The sequence below is a fragment of the Ambystoma mexicanum genome, chromosome 10 (assembly GCF_040938575.1).
Source record: "Ambystoma mexicanum isolate Mex_15411 chromosome 10, UKY_AmexF1_1, whole genome shotgun sequence".
Lineage (NCBI taxonomy): Eukaryota > Metazoa > Chordata > Amphibia > Caudata > Ambystomatidae > Ambystoma > Ambystoma mexicanum.
The window spans coordinates 39497638-39521510 of record NC_090932.1 but is presented as its reverse complement, the minus strand read 5'-3'; the positions used below and the strand labels follow the sequence as shown (position 1 = coordinate 39521510).

Below are 23873 nucleotides of genomic sequence, written 5' to 3'. Positions count from 1 at the left end.
GGATTGTGGATTCATATTGCAGCAAATATATGTTTAAGTTAAATTGCTTATAAAATCTTGTATTAAGCTCACAGAAATGTACAATTTGGGGGTCCTTAATATGGAAAATCCCCTCACGATCTGAGACCAAACTCCACTTTGTGCGGTGTTCTGGGACCGAACCCCGCTATTTATTAATATTGCAGACACTGTGTTTAGGATAGAGACATAGTAATTTCCAGTAATATGCTCAGGGAAGGGGTGCAGGTCTGTGTACATTTTGAGGAAAAACCAATATGGCGAAAGTCACTAAAAAGCACAAAATGTTGCCAGTTTTTAACCCAGGCTCTGAGGGGGATCAGAGTTGGGCGAGAGTGTATCTTAAATTAATCTGTGATATGTGTATGTATTCAACGACGTGTGTATCTGGGAAACCTGTTAGTTATGAACAAATTCATTTTCTAAGTAAAAGCAAAGGGGCGTTTCTTCAATAGACTGTAATACTCTGACTCACTCTGACGCACTATCCCTTCTCAAATCAGGTCACAGAGAATCCTTGACCTATCAAATCATGAGAGGGTTGGGCATGCAGAATGAGCCGACCCACCCACTTTCAAAAGACATAAAAAGAGCAACTGAAAGCCAGACAGGGACATTCACTTTCCACTTTCTTGCACAGCGTTTTGCCGTACCAGACAATACCCAGAAGGACCATCTCCAGAACTTAGAATCCACACTTCAGAACTTGTAGCAGAGAGGCCTGAACCACCAGCTAAATCCTTTGTCAGCAGGCCTAAAAATCTTTTGCAAATTATTCAAACAGCCGGGCTGAACTGTTTGATCCTGGCTAGAACCCTGTGCCAGTACCCAGAAAGCAGTGCTGAATCCAGAACCACAGACCAGACCAGATCGCTGTGAGCAGAACCAGAGATCCAGACCAGACCAGCAGAGCAGAGCTGACCCAGATAGCTGTGACTTCAGAACCAACCGCCCGGATTCCAGTCCAAACCTGACCAGACCCTGACTGCCTATTTCAAATTTATAGTGTGAGTACTCAGCCAGAACTGTGTAAAACCAATCTTAGTTTAAAATAATCTAACTCAAACTATTTTAACCTATTAGAACTGCATCATAAGAAATCGTGTGTCCATCCTGTTGATTCAAAACCTTCCACAGCGCATCTGTCATTCAGAAACTTTAATGTAATTTCTGAAAAACTATCTCCACAAAATCGTCCGTATCTCTGAGACCACGTGTGCTAGGAACGAGATTTATTTGAAAGCTAAGATTCTAATCTTTCCAACAAGCCTAAAACCGACTTTCTATTCCTTATAGTTATTCCGTAATCGCGCTCGACGCATTCAGAAAAATTGCCGCAAATTGAAAAATTAGCTCCTGTCGAAGATAGCCGTCTTTTGCTTGAACTGCTAAAATTCATTTTCAACCTGCTAATCCCTCATTGAGCATTGCCAGTGTGGCTTGGCTAATCTTAAGTAGCTATCACCTACCCTGAATCTCCTATAGGGAATTAAAATCATTTTTAGCATATTTTCACTTCTTTGCAAACCACATTTAAAGTATTTTGCCTGTGTTTTAAAATCATCCCTGTGATCTAAGCTTGCTAGGGGGGAACTGAACTACATTTGATTGTATTGCTGAGAACTGTGTGCTCTCCTTTCCATCTTTTTATATTGCATAATGGGGGCGGGGGTGAATTGCCAAAAGGGGAAAAGGGATTACATTGTCTTTTGTTGAAATCAAATCAAGGTTATTCCTGTGTTGCATTCTTTTCCATCATTGTTTTTCCTTGAAACCATAAAGGTATTCTTTGCTACTTTACCCTTTCTATACCAATTCCTAAGTGATTAAATAAGTGTACAATTGTCATATTATCCATTGTTGATCACGGTCATATTCATAAGTGTGCGATCAAATATTAATTTATTTATACAAATGTAATATATATATATATATTGTTTCATTCTTCCAATAAATCTTTTAAATTGCAAAACAAACCTACTTCTTGGCTCAGTGAGGTCAGGGGGATTCCAAGAGAGGGGCATTATATAAGGGTTTATCATCCAGAGTATAACTTGTCACAAAAATATATAAATAAGGGCTTCCTTTGGGCATCCCAGACGAGGCACTGATTTAGTGGGGCTGCTGAATTGAAGTCACTTAACAGTATTTGAGTTAAGTCTCCATGTAGAATCCCTGGGGCTTCACGTGGCGAAAGGCAGCTTGTGACGCCTGCTCACTGGCACTAGTTGTACTGTTATTTTATGTTACTTGGCATTTATATAGCGCTCCATACATCATTGGTATGATCTTAAAGTGCTGGTAGGTGGAACGCCCTCGGGGACCGCAGTACAGAGAGAAAGTGTTGTAGGGTGCGTGGGTGACCAGTTATGTGTGCAGCTGATGTAATTGCCAGATGGTAGCTGCATCCTAGTGTTACATGGGGAAGATGGATGTGTGCAGTCCAGTGGGCGGACACCCAGACTGGGTTCGGCTGCGTTAGGCCTTTAGGACGCTTATGTGTGCAACTAGGCCGGTTTGTCATGGGATATAACTGCGTTTTATTAGAGTGATGGGGTGTTCATGGGGTAATGTTCGTATGTGAACAGCTTGGCCAAATTGATCAGGGGTAGAGCTGCATTCCAATTGTGTGATTGTGTAGAGTATGCATAACGATATGGGATGGGAGTGTTTGCGTGGGTTTATGAGCCAATGCAGCAGGAGCAATTTCTAGGATGAAGTTAGTAATATTGGTTCTTCTATCCAAGGGTGGCACGTGCCGACATTTACCATCATGTTTAGATGTGATGCAGGCTAATGTTCACAACTCTAGCCAAGTGTGCCATTGCTAACATTCACAATTCCATCTGGGTCCGGCGCAGGCTAATGTTTGTAGTTCTATCTAAATGTGGTATTTGTTAATATTCAACAATGTGTATCTAAGTGTGGCAATTGTTAACATTCATGTCGCATCTAGATCCTATCTGGCGCAAGCTAATGTTCACAATTCTAACTAGGTGGGGCAATAGCTAGCATTCAAATTTCCGTCTAGTCTGGCTCAAGCTAAGGTTCACAATTCTCTCTAAATGTTGGACTACTTAACATCCACAATCCTATTTAGATGGGATGCAGGCTAATGTTCATACTGCAAGGAACGAATGCTCGGAAAACAGCTCACAATGCTTGCTAAAGGATTTTTTTCCCTTCTTGACCGCAAGAGCCCTGGTGGGAGGAAGTTCACGCTAACAGGCGACTGTGCGGCAAGTTCTGAGAATTGAACATTTGAAGGAAGCCTGGAGGAGGGCGGATCTGGAAACACAGCCTGAAAGGAGCAGGCTCTGTGGGAAGCCATGCAATCGGCTTGTGGGAAATTCTTACAAAGGGAAGATTTTGTAAGCAAATATTGTGAATAGATATTTGTCAAAATGTCAACCTCGCAATATCAGATCTTGTGAGAACTGCTGCTAATGGAAGAAAATGCGAGCAATCCGGCTATTAGAAGAGTTTAGCGGACATTCTGATAATCATATACTTGGAGGGACATCTTTCTCCGAGTTGATTGTGGGAGATACCCAGCTGAAGGAGATCTTTGTGAATTGTTACTAATAGGTGATGGGAATTTAAGTTACTTATTTATTTTATAGAGATCCCGCCCATCCTTCCTTTCTGTGACATGTTTCTTCTAGCTTCACCATGCGGCTCAGTAGATGTTCTAGAAAATTCTGCTAATCACTGATTTTGCTGGAAATGTTGCTTGATTTCTGGGATATGCCTCCCTGCATCCCTTTCTCCCTACCATCCTCCATCCATCCCGTCCTCCACCCATGCCAACAGCCATCATCCCTCCCTCCGTCCTTATTTACAAAGGGCAGACCACTTATCAGGCAACTAAGCACCATCCAAAGCCCAAAGACACCCCAGAACATTAGACAAGCAGTGCTTTGATTTCACTACTAAACATCGGAGTGGGCTGTATTTGGCAACCGTCCTCTGAGACTTGCCTATGGTGCATTCCGTGTGTGCTAGAGGGTCCTACAAACATTGCAGTGACGCAGCGATGGTCACGGAGCGAGCCTTCAATGGCACCTGTGCCCTACGGCGTGCGTTGCTGAAGTCACAGGTGTAAGAAGGCCAATCAGGCCGACTCATACCGTAGCCTGTACGTGACACGCAGTAACGGGTGGTCGTGGTGCACACTTTCCACAGTTTTGAATCAGACACTATCAAAGGCCTGGACAGCATTGAACTTTCTTACCCTCCTTTAGCTCTCGATCAATTTTCTGCGTGATCCTCCTTCCTGGTGTAAGTCCTTGGATATCGGCCTGCTCACTGTGGGCTCCGGTGGGCACCCTGGAGGAGAGAAAAGAGCACAATGTTTCCATGCTCAAAATCACAGAGAATGGGATGCCCAGCATGGCCTGCTATGCATGTTATATTATGCAATGCGTGCATGTGACTTGCCGTGAACCGATCGACATGGTGACGGCAAGGACCGTCCTACCTATATACACACACACACGCACACACACCACACACACACACACCCCCGACACCCCCCCACTGCACTGGTCCTTCCACAAGGAGCCACTGGTGTGCGCCAGCACGTGTCCATCGTAGCGGCGTAGCATTCGAATGTCAGGAGATTGCAGCCCTTGCACCAATGGACGCCTACTTCATGTACAAACCGGGCGGTGCCGGTGGGTAAGGCCTCCACATTTCCTGGCCTCGACGCATCGGTACCCTCAGGAGCCAACTCGTGATACTCCGTGGGCCTCCGATCCCATGTTCAGAGTCACCAACACAGAACTGCAGGACCCTCAAACTAGCCTGCCTGTCTGTCAAGTGGCTCCCTCTACTGGCTGTACTCTACCCGACAGCAAGTGCCGCTGGGTGATAAGCCAAGGCATGTAGTCTTCCAAGTGAGACCCAATCCAGGACCGCCCGCATTAACTTCAAAGTGACCTTCTTGGCTTCCACATGGCGACACGGTCTGGCCAAGTTCTACCTTAGCCCGAGTGGGACGAGGTGATCATTAATCTTCATTAAATCATTCATTTTATGTGGATAACTTAAATTGCATATAATTTAATGTTTCTATTTTTCTGTTTGGATAATGTAAACTTTTTTTTTATCTTGGTATCTTTATTCACTGACGGGTAGAAACTGCCCTTGCTTTTGTATCCAATGTTTTGAATTCATTATTTCACGCCTTTTTAGTTCTCGATTATGTGATATGTGTATTGAAAGGATGTACTCTTCAACCGTATCATTAAAAAAAAAAGAATAGCTACATCTTAACAGCTCGATATTTTTATTCTATTGTCATATGGAATTGTTCACTTCTTTATTTTTTTAATGTAGCGCTTATACCGGAGTGGGCGATTGAAGCGCTGTGAATAGCAAGGGCTATAATTACTGAACATGGCACTCCAATTATCAAGTGAGCGGGGGTGACGAGACCAGCCGGCCCCACTGGATTCCAATGTATGCCCGTCAAAGTTGCACACAACGCTTAGCAACAGGCACATTATCCCATTGATCTGTCTCACAGGGCAGTTCATGGCATAGCTTTGGGGGGTACTGAATAGGGCTTCATGCGATGAGACGGACAGAAAAAGAGCAACCTGATGCCTCCGGGCCTGACGGTGCGCGTTACAAATAAAAAATACAAATTTAAACCGCTGCACAGGGGTATTCCACAAAGGGTTAAGGACAAAACACAGGAAATACAAAGACCGTGCAGAAGGCAGGTTACCTGTTCTCATCTTGCCGGGGTCCAGAGCTAATCCAGAACTCCTGCCAAAAGAAAAGGAAAGAAAAGGTGGTTTTCAGTTCTGGAGGAGAAATCACTGTTTTCTTATGGAAGGATTCTGAACCTAGCGGTTCATGGACCGGTAGAGGCCCCTCTGGGGAAGCCAGCATACACCGCAGCCATTCCTGCCTAACCTCCGGGTTTTCCCCAGACACTCCGGGTTGTTACTCCATGGAAGACCCTGGAGTCTCCAGGTCCCGTCCAATCCTCCATCCGATTGGCTACCATCAGCGGTCGTTTCCAGACAATCGGATGGTGGATTGGACGGGACCCATTCCACTGCAAAGTGCGAACTGCAAACGTGTTTCTAATGATGGCGACAACAGCCGAGTTTACCTTTTTGATAGGTGGGCGGGGCCGTGTGCAAATGGGCGGAGTCTTTTGTGACTGTGGGTGGAGCATACATCTCAGGGTTTTTGATTTTCAAATGTAGGCAGCTATGGGACCGCAACACGCACTGGGACGGGGAAAGTGTTAGGCAAAAAAAGCAGCGCTCGCAGGGCTGTACAGGGTGCCAATGGCCCGGCGCGGCCCTAGTAAGTTGGTACAAGCACAGCAAGAGTTTTAACGGGGAATTCGGAGCCTGAACATAGCGTTTGGTCCCCAGAACCATACACCAGGGTCACCATGGGATGCGGCAAGTGAACAAGAACGATAACCTCTAGAACAATACCCTCATACCGCCGAGTAAATGGAGGCTAGGGCCCTGCACGGAATCCCTCTTTTATTTCCATGGCGAGTGCAGGACAGTGTCACGAGGAGGCATGAGACGGTTGCCATGGGGGACCGGGACCATACAGGGGGGTGTTTTTTTAGACTAGGGTGGGTGAAAGTTGGGCGGGGGTGGTTAGGAGTGGGGGAGAGTTGAGGTACGCAGGGTGGCATGCTGGAGAAGAAGTGGGCTGTTGTGGATAGCCAACAGCTTGCCCAGAACGCGGGCGTGGATCGTTAGCTAAAGCCTGGGTTCCCAGCAATCTCATTGGCTGTTAATAATAACCTGTCATTTCTAAAGCAAGTTAATCAGAGGCCCTTGCAATACATCATTTCTATATACAACCATGATTCCATTGATTCAAAATAGCACTCATTTTAACAACTCAGCACTTACTCATTCTTTCATCCTTCCTACCCAGAACGATTAAAGTGGTAGTTGGCCCTACCAGGATTGGAAATGGAGACCTGTACACCACACTTTAAATCTCAACTGCAAGCACTTACCCAAGGAGCTAGCTCCCTGGTTTATCTTGCACCCAAAGGGACAGCACCTAACCCTGGGGCGCTCCAGCTCCCTCTGCCCTGCATGAGACGCCCATCCAGTCCTGCTTTTTCCCTTTGCATTCTGAGGCTTGTACTTTTTTCTTTCCCATTTGAAATTTTTTTAAAACACTACAAGTCCCAGAATTCCGGGAATAGCAGATCTGCCTAAGTAACCGCCCATTATCCCCTGTCCTTTCTCACACTTGGACTCGAGAAACATGAGAGCTCTGCAGAACGCAGGCAAGAATGTCCGGGACAGGCTTAACATACAGTCTGCTCAGCCGCCACACTTCAGGTTTGCTTTCCCGCCGTGAGTTTCTATGTACACACATGCAGAGTGCTCTAGCCTGACCAAGTAAATTCACATTCTAGTCCCTTTTAAGGCCCTCTGTCGCACTTAAAGGTTAGTAGTGTTTCCAGTCATGGCAGTGGCAGATGTAGTGAGACCAGTCAATGTTATTTTACTACTTTGTGGCTAGCAGGGGGTGCACCAGGACTGACCGTGCCAGGGGGAGTTCGGAGGTGTGCGGTTTGAGGCACCTCCTAAAGTCCCCCCCCCCCCCCCCCCCAACTACCCCTACTCTGCCAATGAGATTGTCCCATTAGTCCCACCATTTGTACGTTTCTGGGATTGTGATTTGCTGGAAGGTGGACATTTTGATTGCGTCTTAGCTGCAACTGGTTGCCAGTGCTGTCAATTTAATGGAAAGAGTCACAGATGTCTGAGGCTTGCCAGAACGGTGCTCATTATGTCTATGTTTGAAGACTGTGCTTCTTTTGTGTAATTTAATGATTGCTATAACTTGTAATGGTGTTAACTTTATTCACACACATTCGTCTAGATATAACGTTTATTTGGGCATTCTAAGTTGCACTTGGCTGCCAACAGCTATAGTTGATTTTGCTCCTGACAGCATTAATGCGTTTCCTGCTAGCTAGGGGCTTGTGTTAGGGGCACTTACGGGGGTGGTCTTCTAAACTTGTGATGTGTGCCTTAAGGCTTCTGCAGAGCCGTGAAGTACAAAGGAATTCATTAGACCTATTACGACCCCACAACAACTGCAGAAAAACCTGTGTGCTGTTAAAAAGTTATTTTTTTCCTTTCAGTATGGAATGGAATAGATTTTTTTAAGCATTTAGTTGGCAGGTGCATACTTTTTAAATGGAATGCTCATCTTTGCTGATGGGGCTAGGAGGATGCTAGCATTTATTTATTTATTTATAACATTTGTAACGTGCCCAAGCCCAGGGGCACCAAGGCATTGTTGAGAGAGACCAGTTCCATATACATATCTTATCACATGATAGCAGAGAAAGTGGGCAGTGTTCTCAGTCCAAGGCATGCGTGCCAAAAGGCCTGCACATATGTTCCTATTTTAGCTGCCCGCACTTCTGTGTCGCTGAGCCTTCCCTGTCATTTTATGGGGATAGTGTTGTATGCAAGCCCTGTAGGAACAGCACCAAAGGCACTCATTGATGAGGCGGCCGTAAAGGCATTTAAACACCTATGTATCCTGTGCAACCTTTCACACAGCTGTCTAACGACTTCCTCTGCAACAGGCACATTCACCTGCCAAACTCCCTCACTGGAAGTGAATCCTGCGGCTGCAGGTCACACATACATATCTCTCCAGCAAGTGCATTAGCCACCTCAGCTATCCGAGACTGTAACCGAATCATTTCAGCATAACACCAGTCCCTTCTACAATAAGCACATTAACCCACCACGCTATCTTAGTGGGATCCATAGGACTAACATTGAAGGAGAAGTGAACTGGCGGTATGCCTGGCTCTAATATTAGTTTAGGGGAAGATTTGTATAGTTCCCCTACATAAAATTTAAATCAGGAAGAATGAGCGTGATAGTTCAATATCTTTGTGAAATGTTATGTCTCCATTGTGAATACAGTTTTCAAAATTAATCCGCCTTCATCAAAGAAGACAATGATGCCTTTTCTATTCCCGCCACTTGCCCCCCCCTCCCCGAACGCGTCCAGCCCCCCATCACCAGAGCGTCAGATTCCGTGTTCGCACTTCCACTGTTTCCTGCTGAAGGAAGCAGCCTCTTGCACGGTGGTTATTCCTTTTCGATTGTGTTATTACACATGTTCATCGCCATTGGGCCATGCATACCAGCAATACAACAAATAACGCACGTAGATGCTTTCTTCAGTGCGACTTCTTTCCAAGCATTTGAGGAATTGGATGTTGTTTTCTCTAAATTACAGCAATATATGCAGTTTATAAAGTACCCTCTAGATGGCGCTGTTGAATAAGATACAATCACTATCCTTACAGCCTTGCTCTGGCTAGACAGGGGAATGTCAGGTATGTTTGCTATTAATATTATCGGGGTATTTATTAAACGCGGGCCTGGCTTCGGGAAGCAGTGGAGCATTTTACAATCATAGGGGGGAGAAAACAGTGAGGGAAGCAGAGAGAAGGGGCAGGTAGCTAATAGGGGAGGGGTCAATTGGCAGCAAAGTGTTTTCGCAGATAATGCAAAGAAAGGTTTAACCATGTGCAGCCGCATTTCTGGGCCCAGGCGGAGGGGGCGACGGCCCAGGGTGCAGAGCCAAGTAGCTCAGGAGGTGGGCACAGTAAGGGGCCCACACAGAAGGCTGCCGGACAACAGATCAAGCAGCCTGCTGTGCCTGTGACTGCTCATCTGCCATGTGCGGCTGGCTGCTCTCTGCCCACTTCTATGCAAACAAAGGAATGCATCTTCCAAACGCAGCGCGAGACGCTCTGGAGTCGCACACCCTGTGCCCCTCATTCTTTATGCCGACAGCCTTTCAATTGGGACCATTTATAAGTGATGGCTCCTTTAACAAGGCATTGTTTTTACACAGTGGGCCTCATTCCGAGTATGGCGGTAAGGGATAGCGGCCACCGCTAACGAGAGCGGTGGCGGTAATCCCTTACCGCCATACTCCGAGTTCCCTTAGCGCCATGGTGCTTTTAACACCTGCTTTTAGCAGGCGTTAAATACCATGGCGCTAAGGGACCTTGATGTTAATTACGCCACCGTAATTTACGGTGGCGTAATTGACGCCTTCCCCACTCCCATTATGCCCTATGGGGCAAGAATGGGAATGGGGAAGGGTAAATGGGGATTGGGGAATTACCGCCCCGCCAACCTTGGAATGGGGCGGTAATTCCGCCAACCACCAAGGCGCTGCCGGTCCGGGTACGGCGTCAACCAAGGCGTTAATAGCGCCATTGGTTAGCGCCGTACTCGGAATGAGGCCCAGTATGTGCTTAACATTTCAGTGTTAAGAACTGAACATGGGGCATTTTTATTCACCAGGCCAGCACAAGTACCAGCTGATCAAACATATGCAAAAGAGAATTAACGTGCCACCCAGAAAAGGTTTTAACTATTTTCTTTATTTTCGTGTGTCTCTTTGACACACCAAAACTTTTATTTTTTCAATATTTATTTTTAGTTACATATGGCGCATCCCTGGGAAGGTTAACTCTAATTTTCTTAAGTATTCCAGTGGCTCCTTTGGGAAATTGACTAAACACATGTACTCAGCATTAAAGGTCTTATAATTGTCTAAACAAGCCAGCCACTGCCTAGCGCGCACACCAGATGGCAACTCAATGTCACTTGACACCTCGATTAGGAAAGTAGAGTTCATTGTGTGTCACCATGGAGACAGTAGTCCATGGCAAATCAATGCAGTGATGTGTGCAGCAATGATTTGTGCACTGCACAAGTCACCACCCTGTTGGTTAATGGAGTCTATGTGACGCTCACGTATGTAACAGCACATATGCCTGTTTTTGTCTGAGGTGTAGCATACTGGAACGTTTTGTATGTGCCTCTGATGAGCATGCCATACTGTGCCCACACTTAAACGCTTGAAGCAATCAAAAAAGTTGCCCCCAATTGTAAATACACCAGGGCAAACACCCTTTCTATACTGCCTCGCCATGATTTCCACTAGCTGCAGCCTAGCACTAATAGATGCTTATGCCAGCTCTGTTATATGAAGCATGGGCCCGCTTGTTTTTGCAGAAATAACCCAGATGCCTGCACAATGGTGAGGAGGTAGTGGCTGAGGAACTGTGGAACTTTACCATGCATTAGAAGCCGGTTTGGTTTAAAACGCTTAATCAGCTTATTACTGGTCAGGCTTCAGTGTGAAAGAGGTACAATGCTCTCTGTGTAGCCTTTCTGTGCATTGTTTATTGGATCTCTCTTTTACGCTATCCTGCCCTGTCTGTAGATATCATACCCTAAAGATGTTTCTGTATTGGGGTTGGGCATGCCCACAGTGAGACCCAGCCCTTCCTCCTCTAAACGTCTTCACAAACAAGAAGCAAAAGAGCCCTTGTACCCCATTTGAGTGGCTGATGTTGCAGCCATTTTATACTCTCATCCAAAAACGTAAGCTATCCAAATGAGCATGTATGGATCATGGTTAAAAACATTTTAATGTGAGGGTGAGTGTTGTGAACAGTGATGTGAGCACCAAGCCATGCATCTGTTATGAATTTAGATATTCACACATAGACTCCTTTCCTCACAGACTTATTTATCAAATGTAGAGATCTCTGATCACTGTTATAGTCCTGAAATGCACTGTGATTTAATGCAGAGCAGACAGGAATCCTCATTGGTGCTATTTGTCCCCTTTCCCACTCTCAGATAGGTCTTTTGAAAGACTAGAATAAGAGTGTAGCAAACTGTCCATCTTGGAATGATAACCTTCCATCAGAAAATAATTCATATGGTTAGTCTAGTATTGCACCTTGAGAAATACAAGTGAGGTGGTAGGAACAGAACACCTGCAACACAGGGCCAGTGGTCAGTGGGCCCTCAGACACCGGTAGGCTGGTCACACCACAGTATGCTAGTACGGACAGTTTGAAACTGCATTCAGGCAAGGCCGTCCCTAATAGCAGGTGACAGAAGAACCATTTACTTGGACAGCAGCAGCTGGTGTTTTCACATTAGAATTCTTCTGTAAAGTACTTGCAATACAATGTAATGAGACCAGCTTCATGTATATAGCAAATATTTATTCATATTGAGGAGGGGTTTTGTCGCATGACACAGAGGTGTAGTTTGGGAGTGACGTGTGACAATCGGGGGGCGGGGGGTGCGCATTCTGATGTTTCGCACTGGGCACCAAATTGGCTAGAAGCTTCCCTGACCACGTGTTAGTGCAGTTTTAAAAGAAAATCAAAAATATCCCAGTGCTGAGCACTATTTAAGGACAAAATGAAAAACCGATGCGGAGGTGGCACAATGCATTAGCTTGCAAACTCGTGTAGGATTTTCAAAAGCGAGTGCATTTGACCTTCTTAGCATAACATTTTCATTTTGTACAACGCAAAGTATCACAACTTGGACGCATGCTACTTTGGCTGGAGCGAGAGAAAGACACAACACACACGCACACACACACTCGCGCCCTTACCGGCTCAGCATACTCGAACCCCAGGCCAGCCGCCGCCATCTGTATGATTTCAGACTCCAACCTATGGCGCCTCACAAACTCCACGGCCTCCTGCGAAGACAAGTGTGCGTGAACTGGGGTCAAGAAAGGGTACATTTCCAAAATGCAGACAGAACAACAGTGCAAGCAGAGGCTTCCGGTCAGTGTCAGTGTCGGGCATATGCAGTGGGAAACCTTGAAAAGTGGGGAGCTTCCTGGCTGTCAAGCCGCGCAAACTCTGGAACACACTGCCACTCACCATCAGAACCTTCCCCTCACCCGCCCTATTCAAATACAAAGCCAACCTTTGGCTATCCTCTACATGTGACCATTTGCCTTCACATGCCATCTGATCCTATCCACCGTTATGTCTTTTGTCTAACTACCTCCCGCCAACGTACAGTACCTTTATGGACGTCATTTGATTGATGTAACTTAGTTGCTCGTGTGAACGTAATTGATTGTTGTAACTCTTTCATGTACCTGTTGATCTAAGATATGCGCCCGGTTGCCCTCGGGCCTGGTGCGCTATACAAATAATTAAATACAAATGCAAAATACAAATACTGCGAGCCAGTGCAGGCTTTTCCCGTAGCATGCTGGAACTTGTAGTTTTTTCATTTTAAGCAGGAACCTACACATCCCAGAATGCAGAGTAAAAACCCATGGCTGGCTCCTGGTGCCACGCATGACATGGGACCACTTGAGAGCTACGGAGGCTACTCAAAAGGTCGGCCGGGCTGGGGCTGAGTCCATCATCTCTTAAGCAGAGCATAGATTTAAAGGTCCTATGTCGGACCCACAAAACAATCCACAGCCAGCAAAGGCCCCCCAATCTAGCAGAGGCCTCCCGTGACCTCCCAGCTCTGCACCATGGTCCGGTTATCCTCGTGCCCCCTCCCTCTGGAACTTGCCCCCAGTAGATTTGCGCCTGGAACAGCATCATGTGTGATGCAGATGCGGTCTGGCGCCCCAACTCTTTTCCAGGCGTTTCTCTCCTGGCCATTTATTCTATCCACACCTTCCTTTCCCATCTAGCGCTTTAAATCAACTGTAATGGTGGAATTAGGAGCTATACAAAAACACAAATAAAGCCAAATTGAAAATAAAAGAAATGAGACACATCTTTTCCCTATTTCTCTCGATTGTGGCCTACTTGACGACATGTGACCCACTCTGCCCCAGGCCCCCCGACACTTGCCTACAGGACACCTTGTGGGCACAGGTCTTGATTTCTCTGTGGGACACGTGGGGCAGTGCCGTGTCTGCCAGGGACACACAAATGAAGGGAGGGTAGCCAATAGGGGCCACGTGGAAGTCCAGGCTGCACATGGATTGTCCATGCCAGTGCACGCCAATGCACACATCTGTACCCGGAAGTAACTTGTGGAAGTATAGATGGGGCACCTCAGGAGTTGGCAGGGAGCCACTCCGCCACAGGAAGAAACACTAGGCCCACATTCCACTGCATGGAAACAGTATATTTCATTTGACAGTGAGCACAGCTTGTCTATGGGACTGATTCCATGTTCAACCCTGCCACCGCCCCCCCCCCTCAACAGTTCCCATCAGTGCTCCAACGCCTGGCCCGAGTCCTTCCCACCCCTCCCACGTGTACACCATACTTCATCTCCCAGCTGCTTGTACAGAAGCGCTCCGTTACTCCTCGGCAAGGTTTCGGCTATAGATGGGGACGGCGTCAGGGCCTTTTATCCATTTCAATCAATTAAAAGGGGCCTTGAGCCTCAGGGAGGCCCCCAACAACTTCCACCATGTAGCCAGTCAGCTGTCTTAACAGCAATATATTCCTTTCCAGATTATTTTCGTTTTGGGTCTTAAAATGTGTGTTTTTGCATCACTGGCCTTACAAGCTGTGCTTGCTGGAGCCTGTCTGGCCGTCATTTCCCTTGGGGAATACAAAAGTGTTATTACCTCGTTGCCTGTTAACACTGGTTCCTCCACATTGGCCACTTGCTGACCAAGAAGGATTTATAGCTTTTCAGTGGGCATTTGGTGTTGTAGTTCCCTGCTGGCTGGCTGTCTTGTCTTGTGAAAATCGACGGGTATTAAACTCTGGCTATATTTTTTTGGTCTCCATTATAATGTATGCACCCCACGAGTGCCTCAGAATGTTTTCCGCTGTAAGCAAGGGGGTCCCCCCAAACCAATAGGTTGAAATGGGCTCCCACATACCTTCAGCCTAGCCTGGCTACAGAAGATGCTACACAGCAGAGATCTGCAACATTTCATGCTCCATGTTGTGGTGGACAACCGTCAACCTTATCCAGCATAGTCAATGTCGAGGGCTCATGGGAGTTGTAGTCAAAAACAGCTCATGAGCTGCAAGTTGTAGACACCTGCTACACAGCACATGCGTAGAGAGGGGAGAGCTGTGGCGAAGCGGCTCTGCTGCTGGGTTCTACGTTTTATTACCCAGAAGTACTAGGGAGCACCGAGAAGTGACAGCTCTGGACTTGATCTCCGGTGACAGAAAGAAACCCTGTGCCTCCTTTCTTTGGAGCGATATTCTTAAAAGTCTTTGAATGGCAATTGCAGGTGATGGAGCACAGGCCTTCCTCCACACGTACCTTTGGGTAACACAAAGCTTTGTGAGTCAGCGCCGCAGGCAATGCTGAGTGCGCACCACTTTCAACGCTATATTTCCTTAGGTCACCCTGGCGACCACCACACCTCTCTGAACCTTTCAGCTCACATCAGTGGAGCAACGCCTCTTGAACTGTGCTCTTCAGAAAGCAGGAAGCAAACCAAGCATTATTAAAGCCAGTAGTGCTCACCCCTTACAAGTGAAAGGCTTTTGATGTCATGACAGTCCCATCGGACAGTGTAGATGCGTCACGTCCATACATCAGTCAGTGCATGTGTGGCACCTCCCTTGTGCACTATAGCTATGCTGCTCACATTCAGGGCAGTGTGGGCAAGACACACAACCCTATCAGGCAGCATTGTTTCGACTCCACGCCCTTCTTCTCTCCACACATCTCTGACGTCTCTAAGAAGTCACACTAACAGCTGCACCTCCTAAGAGGTATTCTTCCTTTCCTTTCCTTCCCCCAGAAGCTCACTGTCTGCAGAGCCCTGGTTCTCTCTAGTCTAGCTACTGCAACAGCCTCTTTCTAAATCTGCCTGCATCTACTCTCCGCCCTCTGCAACTTATCCAGAACAGGACTGCAAGACTTGTCCTTGGCCTCAAGCCCAGGGATCGTATCTCTCCAGGACTGAAATCCCTGCACTGCCTCCCAGTGGCTGTAAGGATCAAGTTCAAAACCCTCTGCATTGTCCACAAGGCCTTCTGGGGCCTCAATACCTTCAACTCTCTCTTCCTAAATATCTTCCTTCTCAAGCTCTTCGCACATCTGCCTCCCAACTCCCTCAGGGTCTGTCACTTGTCCAAGCAACACGTTGGTGGTAGATCTCTTTCTTCGGCTGGGGCCTCCCTGGGGAACAGCCTCCCTACCTCACTGAAACGTGAGGAGAGCCATCTCTGGTTCCGGAAGCACCTCAAAACCTTTCTCTTTGCTCCTGCTTTTTCTCCTCCTCTCCCCTGCCGACTTCCTGGCTGAAACATCACTGGTTACCTGGCCATCCTCTGATCTCGGGTCCAGGTCACCTCCCCTGCCAGTCGCACACCTGGACGGCCTTCCTGGCAACCCCTGCACTTGGGGACTGTTTTCTGTATCCCTACAGTCCCACTACCAGCACTTGACACCTGATGTCTGCACTTACCCTTGCACTTGCCACCTGCTGGCCGTACTTTTACTTATTGTTTATTTATTCTATTTATCCCATGTACTGCACTGCCCCCCGCACTTTACCCTTTCCCCCTTCCCATGCACGTGCTCAATCTGAATGAAACCTGGCCTGGTAGGATCGTTATCTTGTCTTTCCTCTGTTCCCCCCCCCTCCCCTGCCTCGTCGCGTCTTGAAACACGTGTATAGGCGCATTATAAATTAAATATCATAGCCTCTTCCACTTGGGCAGTATAGAAATGACCACCGCAGGCGGTATAGAATGTCCCCATCCCCCGACTATGCAGCAAAGCTAATGAGTACCCCATAGGCAGTCTTGGTGTGTTTGTTCTCTCTATCTATCTATCTATCTATCTATCTATCTATCTATCTATCTATCTATCTATCTATCTATTCCAAGGATGCACGCGCATTCAGAACTGGGTTTAAGCACAGCAAAGTCACCAATCTCGTCTAAAATTCTGCAAACTAGAAGGCGGATGGCACTGACTGTTCCCAGCTCCAGTTTGACATGCAGCGGCAGACTGAATATATGTCGGACCTGTTTTACGATGGTGTTCGGGGGACTGCTTTGGTCATGGGTGCCACTGTTGTTGGATTGGAAGTCGGAAGGGTCCCAGAAGCCTGCTGCCTTGAAACTCCCCTTAGAGGGTAGATCATTGTTTGGGGATGCTCTGGAGTCCAAGGTTCACCGCGTCTTTAAGGCCGATAAAAACATGTCAGCAAGTTGAGAAAGAAGGTGGCTCCTGCATCAGCTGGTGGTTTTCATCCTCCGCGCAAGTCTTTTGTCCCTTGTCCTCGGACAGATCGGAGGAAGAAAGTTTCATGAGTCAATTCCGCTGTCCCAACTCTCTCCAAAACCCTCAGAAGTCCTGACGTGGAGTCTTGGCTGGTGCGGGGGTGGAGGGGTGCGGAGGGGTATGCGTTTGACTCTCTTTTCTCGGGCCAGGGACCGCTGTGCCTCCGACTCCTGGGCTCGGTCTATGTTTCGCCAGGGGTACCGGCTGGAATTTGTTACCCCCCTCCGGAGTCCCGTGTCCTGGTGACTTCCCTGCCCAGGAACTTCCGTCGGTGGGCGGCCTTGCACTGGGCTGTCCTGGACCTTCTTCACAAGTGGGCTGTGGTCCTGATGCCATCGGGCCAGAGGGGGTCCGGCTTCTATTCCCGTGTGTTTCTGGACCTAAGCCTGGAGCTCTCTCCTTTCATCTCATCATCAACCTATAGAAACTGAATTCCTTGGTTCGATCTCAGCGCTTCAAGATGGAGACCCTCCAGTCTGTCATGCTGACGGTGTTGAGGGGGGATTGGCTGGCTTCCCTCGACCTACAGGACGCCTATTATTATGTCCTGATCTACCAGAGTCATCAGCAGTTTCTGAGATTTGCAGAGGGGCTGGATCAGTTCCATGTTCTGCCCTTCGGTCTCAAATCGACGCCTCGTGTCTTCATGAAGCTGTACACCAGGCCAGGATTCAGGTGTCCCCCCTACTTGGATGATTGGTAGGTCCGGGCCCACTCCCAGCTTCAAGTGGTGATCCATCTGCATCATGTCTATTGTGCTGTGGTCCAGTGGGGGTTTCTACTCAATCGTCCGATGTCACACTTGTCTCCCTCGCAGACTCTTCAGTTTATCAGAGCCTAGTTATGTACAAGGGAGGGGTTGGTTAAGCTCCCGCTAGACCGGGCCTGCCGGCTCCAATCAATCCTGAGGGTTCTCAGTCGGATGTCTTGGGCTTCGGCCAGGATCCTTCTGTGTCTTCAGGGTCACATGACTTCCTGTTCCATTGTGGTCCCCTGGGCCCGGCTGCATTTGAGACTGTTGATGCGCTACCTACTGTTCCACTGGAACCCAGCATCCCTTCTGTATGACAACCTGGTCCCAGTCTCTTCCGTCCTGTGGACGTCTCTTTGCTGGTGGTTGGTCCTGTCTCATCTCCAGATTGGCGCGCCTTTGTCCCTGGCAATGCCGATCATTCTTACCACTGATGCCAGTGTCCTGGGCAGGGGCCAACTCTCCTGGTCTTGTCCCATCAGGCGCAGTGGTCTCTTCTGGACTTGGAACGGTTCTCCAATTGGAAGGAGTTGGTTGCTGTTCAGCGGGTCCTGGTGGTCTTCCGGCCTTTGATCCAGGGGATGAATATTCTGGTTCAGACAGACAATACTGCTGCATTTTTACTACAGGACTCTGTCCCCAGGGACCTAGGGGGTGGATGCTCTTTCCTTGGCCTGGCTCCCGGGGCTTCTTTATGCCTTCCCTCCAATTCCCCTTTTTCTGAGGGTCGTCAGCAGGATCAGGGTGTTGCCCAGTTGGCCGTCTCCCTTGAAGGTGGGTGGTCCCCCCCCCTTCTCGTCTCTCATCTGGTGGGGGCATGGAAACTGAGAGGTGGAATTTGCAGGCGCTAGTCCTTTCATCTGCTGTTGCTGGGACGATCCAGAGGGCGCGTAGGTCCTCTACGTTTAAGTCTTATGACTGTCTTTGGACCAATTTTATGTCTTGTGTTCCCCGAGGGGTGTTCTTTCTCTGGGCTGCCGTACACTTTGCAATTTCTCCATGAGGGGGCTGAGAAGGGGTTGGCTGTCTCTACTCTCTGTTTTCAGTGAGCTGCCATTCAGGCCTTTAGGGTTTCCTGGTCCCCTCTGGCTGGGGGGCTCTGGGTTCTAGGCTTTTGAAGAGGGTGGAAACACTCTTGTCCTTTGGGTCCAGTTGGGGATCCTCCTTGGGACCTACCTTTGGTCCTGGCTATATTGCAAAAGCCTCCCTTTGAGCCTCTTGAGGATGTAGAGGGGATCTCGGCGCTCTCATGTGTCATTCCCTATTTTTGAGGGTCTCGGAGGAGGCCTTGGTCTTGCAGTGTGACCCTTCCTTTGTGCCTAAGGTCTCCTCTCGGTCCCATCAGTCGCAGGAGGTGGCCCTTCCTGCCTTCTTCCCTGTTCCGTCCTCACCTGAGCAGGAGGCTTGGAATTGGTTGGATGTCAAGCGGGTGGTCCTGCACTATCTTTCCTGCTCCAAGTCCTTTCGGCTCACTGACCATCTCTTGGTCACCTTTGGGGCGGGGGGCCGTGGCCGCAGAGCTTCCACTCCTAACAGCTGGTGAATTAAATCCTCGATTCTCCTTGCCTGTGATTCAGTGGGTACCTGCCCGGCAGGGCGGGTCCAAGGCTGGTCCACTAGCAGGGTGGCCACCCTCCTGGGCTAACCGGCAGGGGGTGCCCTTGCTGGACATTTGCCAGGCTGTCACCTGGGCTACTTCCAACACCTTAATTCGTCATTACCAGCTCCACGTGGCAGGGATCCGTTCTACTTCCTTTGGCATAGGAGTTCTGGGGGCTGTGTCTGGTTGAGGTGGTGGCAGGTGTCTTCGCCTTCATGCTGGTTTTCTTCCATTGAATAAATTGGTGTTGAATTGGTTTAGCATTACCTTGGTGTCTGTGTCTTTTGTGGTGTGTATGGGCATCCTTCCTGTTTAACTTTGGTAGGACTCAAAGCCAAGTACTGGGTTGAGGAAGAGCGACGTGGAGGTAATTCCCGGATTACTTAATGGTAATCTTCATAACTCCTAGTCCTACTCTTCCTTGTCCCAGTACGGACTACTCTTCATTCCCACCCATTGGCCGAAGTTGCCCATTTCTTGGCTTTGGTGTTACTGCTTTGGATTGGGTGAGTGGGAGGTTATACCTCCTGGGGTGGGGGGGGGGGGCAGTAGCGGCCAGCTTGTAAAAAAAAATAAAATAAAAAAAAAAAAAGAGTCCCTGGGAGTAGGACATACTAAAAGGTAAGTACTGGGACGAGGAAGAGCAGGAGTAAAGAAGATCCGGGCATTATGCAAAGCGCTCAACGTACAGCAGCAAGAGCAAAAATACATGTCCCAGAAACACTATCAGATGACATCACATTTTCTCATTGTGTTGAGTGCCACGCCCCTCTACCGTCTAGGCACTAGAATACCAGGTGTTAGTATTATCACATAGTGAATGGTACTTGATTTATTGACCTCAGAGGATGATTGGCTGAGTCAGCCCTAGCCTAGGATACGAATTTACGAAGTGCGCTCTGCTCTCATGTCAGAGACCAATGCTTCACCTCTGTAGCTATCCCCCCTTGGCTCAGGTTAACCCAATCCTTTCGAGTCTATGCCAAAAGGGAGCATTTACCATGCTTATCAGCAGAGGCGTAGCTAAGGCTGGGATTGCGGGGGCTAGCCCCGGATAGAAGCTCAGGATCTACAACCAAAAGCCCAGCTAGCCCAAGTCTCGACAGTCCCGACATTAGCGTAGCCCCGGATCTTTTCCAAACCTGGCAATGTCTTCGCATGAGACTTTGGCTTCTCCACGGCTTTGTTTGGCGTCGCCAGGAGTCCAGTGTGCAACACCATTGCATCGCCCTGTTAAAGAGTGAGTTCTTACCTCTCTGGGTTGGACATCCTCCGGGGCAATAGACTCCGGCAGGAGGCTTTCGTAGTAGGCAACGTTTTCGGACACGTCCTTGTCATCAATGTGGAAGAGCAGGTAGGAGCGGGCGCACTCCAGGGCTTTCACGTGGTCCCCAACTAAAGGACACAAGACAACAAGTGGAGAATTGAAGATCATTCAAACAAAGACGTAGAGAACCATGAAAGCCCAACACGCCCTCAACCTAGCCTTGGTGACAAGAGACCCAATACCCCCTTTCACCAGGTGACCCTCAAAAACTGGCACCAAGCCAAAACGACTTTAAGGTGAAGTTGGATCAGAACCACATTTAGACGCAATACTACCAATATGCATCCTGATAAAACCAGTGTTGGGATAAGGAGTGGCTCGGCTGTCCTGCTCCATCAGCAGGGAGTTTTCTATGGGAGATAACCCAGGGTAACCTTCTGATAGGAGAAGGCGTGCCCAGGGAGACACAACTGGCAGAAATAGGCTTTTTTCAGGAGCACTGAAAAACAGTGGTTTTTCCGTGGTTCCGCCAACAGTTGGCCAAAGATAACCCTAGCAAACCAATGGGACCAAAGTTACTGTGGGTCAGGGGCTAGAACGAAAAGCGAAAATGGAAAAAGAAATCAAGCGCCAGTAATGCGCAATTCAGAAGTGACGCGCAGCACTCTTGCACCGACATCTGCATAGTGCAATTAGCGGCAATGGCACTGTACCGGTGCAGAATTCTCAGTGCCTTAAGTGGCAATGGAAAACGAGCCAGGGCTCTTCGAAGGGGTGTGGCCTAATGGTGGGGGTCCCCTCCTGGCTCTTTAGGCCTCCCCCTTTTGATGACCCCTGGCTTAATGGGCTACAGGTATCCCTGCCAGGCAGCCCTTTGCAGGAACAGGACCCTCGCCCCCATTGGAGAGAGGGTGCTGATCCCTGCACCTATTAACTAAAAGGATGCCTGGTGGGGGACAGCGCCACATGTTTTCAGCCTTATTGGTGGCGCTGTCCCTCGCCAGGCATCCCTTTAGCTAAGAGATCACACCATTAAGACTGAAAATGTGGGGCCGCTGTAAGTCAAGGCCTTTTTTCCTAAAGCCTTTAGCTACCGTGAATGAACAGAACTTCAACTCACTTTTCAGAGAGCTATTTGCTTGGTCCCTTGTGATCACTCTTCTGCATAAGAAAGGGCTGTAAGAATCTCTACAGTGTAAGTACTGGCCCTCCTGTTCAATCCTGAGCAACGCACCCCCCTAGCACCACTCATCTGGTCAAGCACCCATTGCTATTCAGAAGAAACAATGGAAAACCACTGCGCAGGACGCCGCGATCCTACGATGGCATCCCAGCGTGAAGCAGATTTCCTCACCCTACCAGTAACCCCCCAACCCCCGCCCAGGTGTGCCCCCAATGTACAGGGGTCCATGTTTACCCAGCTAGGTTCACGCTTTATAAATCTCATGCATATGCAGTGGCAACTGCCACTAGGGGGCGTTACCTCTGTAGTAGGCGAACTGCAGGAAGTCGTAGTGCAGCGGCAGGAAGTTCTCGACGGGCGACAAGCGACCAGGCCTCGTGGCCAGCTCCCTCACGCACTCGTGCTCACACACGAGGGTCTGGATGTAGTGGTCTGGAGGGGAGGGAAGGGAAGAAGGCGGTGAAACTCAACGCAACTCAAAGCCAAACCCTGAGAACACACACTCTGCAATACTGAACTCAAAAGTGCCTGGATTCGCACCCTCCCAATGCATCTAGCGATACACCTGTTCGAGTTCCACCAACCTAATCCTCCTTGAGTGGGGCTCTCGCTTCAGAAGGGCCCGAGGGCCCGGAAGCAACAAAAAGATGAAAAATGCAGCAATTGTGCAGGGTACACAAAGAGCCAGGAAACCTCTGGCAACCTTTCAGATACATTTTCCGACAGAAAAGGGGAATAACAACATACAGTTATTTATTTAGCATTTCCATAGTTCCTGGAATGGTAGAAGTCCAACGCTCCCCCATACTCTGCGCCCACATAAGTATCCGGTTCACATACAAGGCCTAAATGCATGAGTTGCGCCCTGAGAAGAAACTTGAGTTGATCCCGAGTTACGGTGATCCGATTTATTTATCGTAATAAAATAAATCCCATGAAATTTAACGGGTGTGGGAAGTGATGACCACCTTAACCTGGAGTGCCCCTTACCTGTAGATGCACCCTCTCTGATGTCATTCTTTTAGTTTTGTTCTATCTGGAGATGCTAAGCACCACCTATAAGCGGAAACTATTGCACAGGAGCCCAGCTAGTAGAGATGGCATATGAGGGGGGGCATAAAGCTTGTAAGTGTTGTTTGGTTATTTACCCACCCATTTCTTACCTATGGCCATGCTACACCCACTTCCTGACCAAAGCACATCCTCCTGGGATCTCCTGGAGCTAGTTTTATCAAGAAGTAACATCACACTTTGTGCTTGAAGCGCCTGCCAGTGTTATTTCAGAGCATCTTCTGAGATGTAATTGCTTAATTGGAGTTGTAAATGAGCTACTGGTGTAAACCCAGGTTTTATCTGTTGGCATGCTGAAACACAATTGGACCAGGACTACATATTGAGTGGCCTGGAGATCACCCCAATTTCCTCCATTACCAAAACCCTTAACTCAGGGTCAAATGTAGTAACCTGGTCTTAGTGCTATGTGTAGTTCATGGCGGGATAAACATTAAAGGACGCTCAGGCCTGTAACTATGGGCCCCGGGGGCATTACCTTATGCAGTAATGGCCCGCAGACTCGTGCCTTATTGCCATATTAATAGCATTCACGGGAGAACAGAGAACCGGGGAGAGATCCTCTGCAGAAAGGAAAGGAAAGCAGGAACAATACAGGCTGTCGGAAGACCTGGATACTTTTGTAATTTAGACAGAAGTTAATAAAGCACAGAAAGGGAGCGGGACATGAACCACTATCTCAAAATGGTGAAGGAGATTTTAAAGTCTGTATTAGGTTTTATATAATGATAGAAAAACAATTAATACCATAACATCTTTCAAAAATTCCAGTAAATATACTCAACAAAAAAATAATGTCAAGGCCAAACCTACGTGTTGCGGCTCTAAAATGAAGAAGTGATAATGTTCCTTCTGTTTATGAGTCAAAAACACAAAGTCAGGAGAATCTAAAGGGAAATGATAGGAGCATGAAA

At 48.1% G+C, this 23873-nt stretch overlaps 1 protein-coding gene across 3 annotated transcripts in view; it reads right to left on the bottom strand.

Annotated features, from left to right (window-relative positions):
- Positions 1–23873, bottom strand: part of P3H2 (prolyl 3-hydroxylase 2) — a 460038-nt gene that overhangs the window by 87732 nt on the left and 348433 nt on the right. For all 3 annotated transcript variants that reach the window (XM_069617454.1, XM_069617455.1, XM_069617456.1), the window contains exons 4-8: positions 22189–22320; positions 20691–20833; positions 12502–12591; positions 5753–5793; positions 4253–4347 (exon numbers count right to left, since the gene is read on the bottom strand). In XM_069617454.1, coding sequence (XP_069473555.1) covers positions 4253–4347; positions 5753–5793; positions 12502–12591; positions 20691–20833; positions 22189–22320 — 501 coding nt within the window. The remainder of the gene's footprint in view (positions 1–4252; positions 4348–5752; positions 5794–12501; positions 12592–20690; positions 20834–22188; positions 22321–23873) is intronic.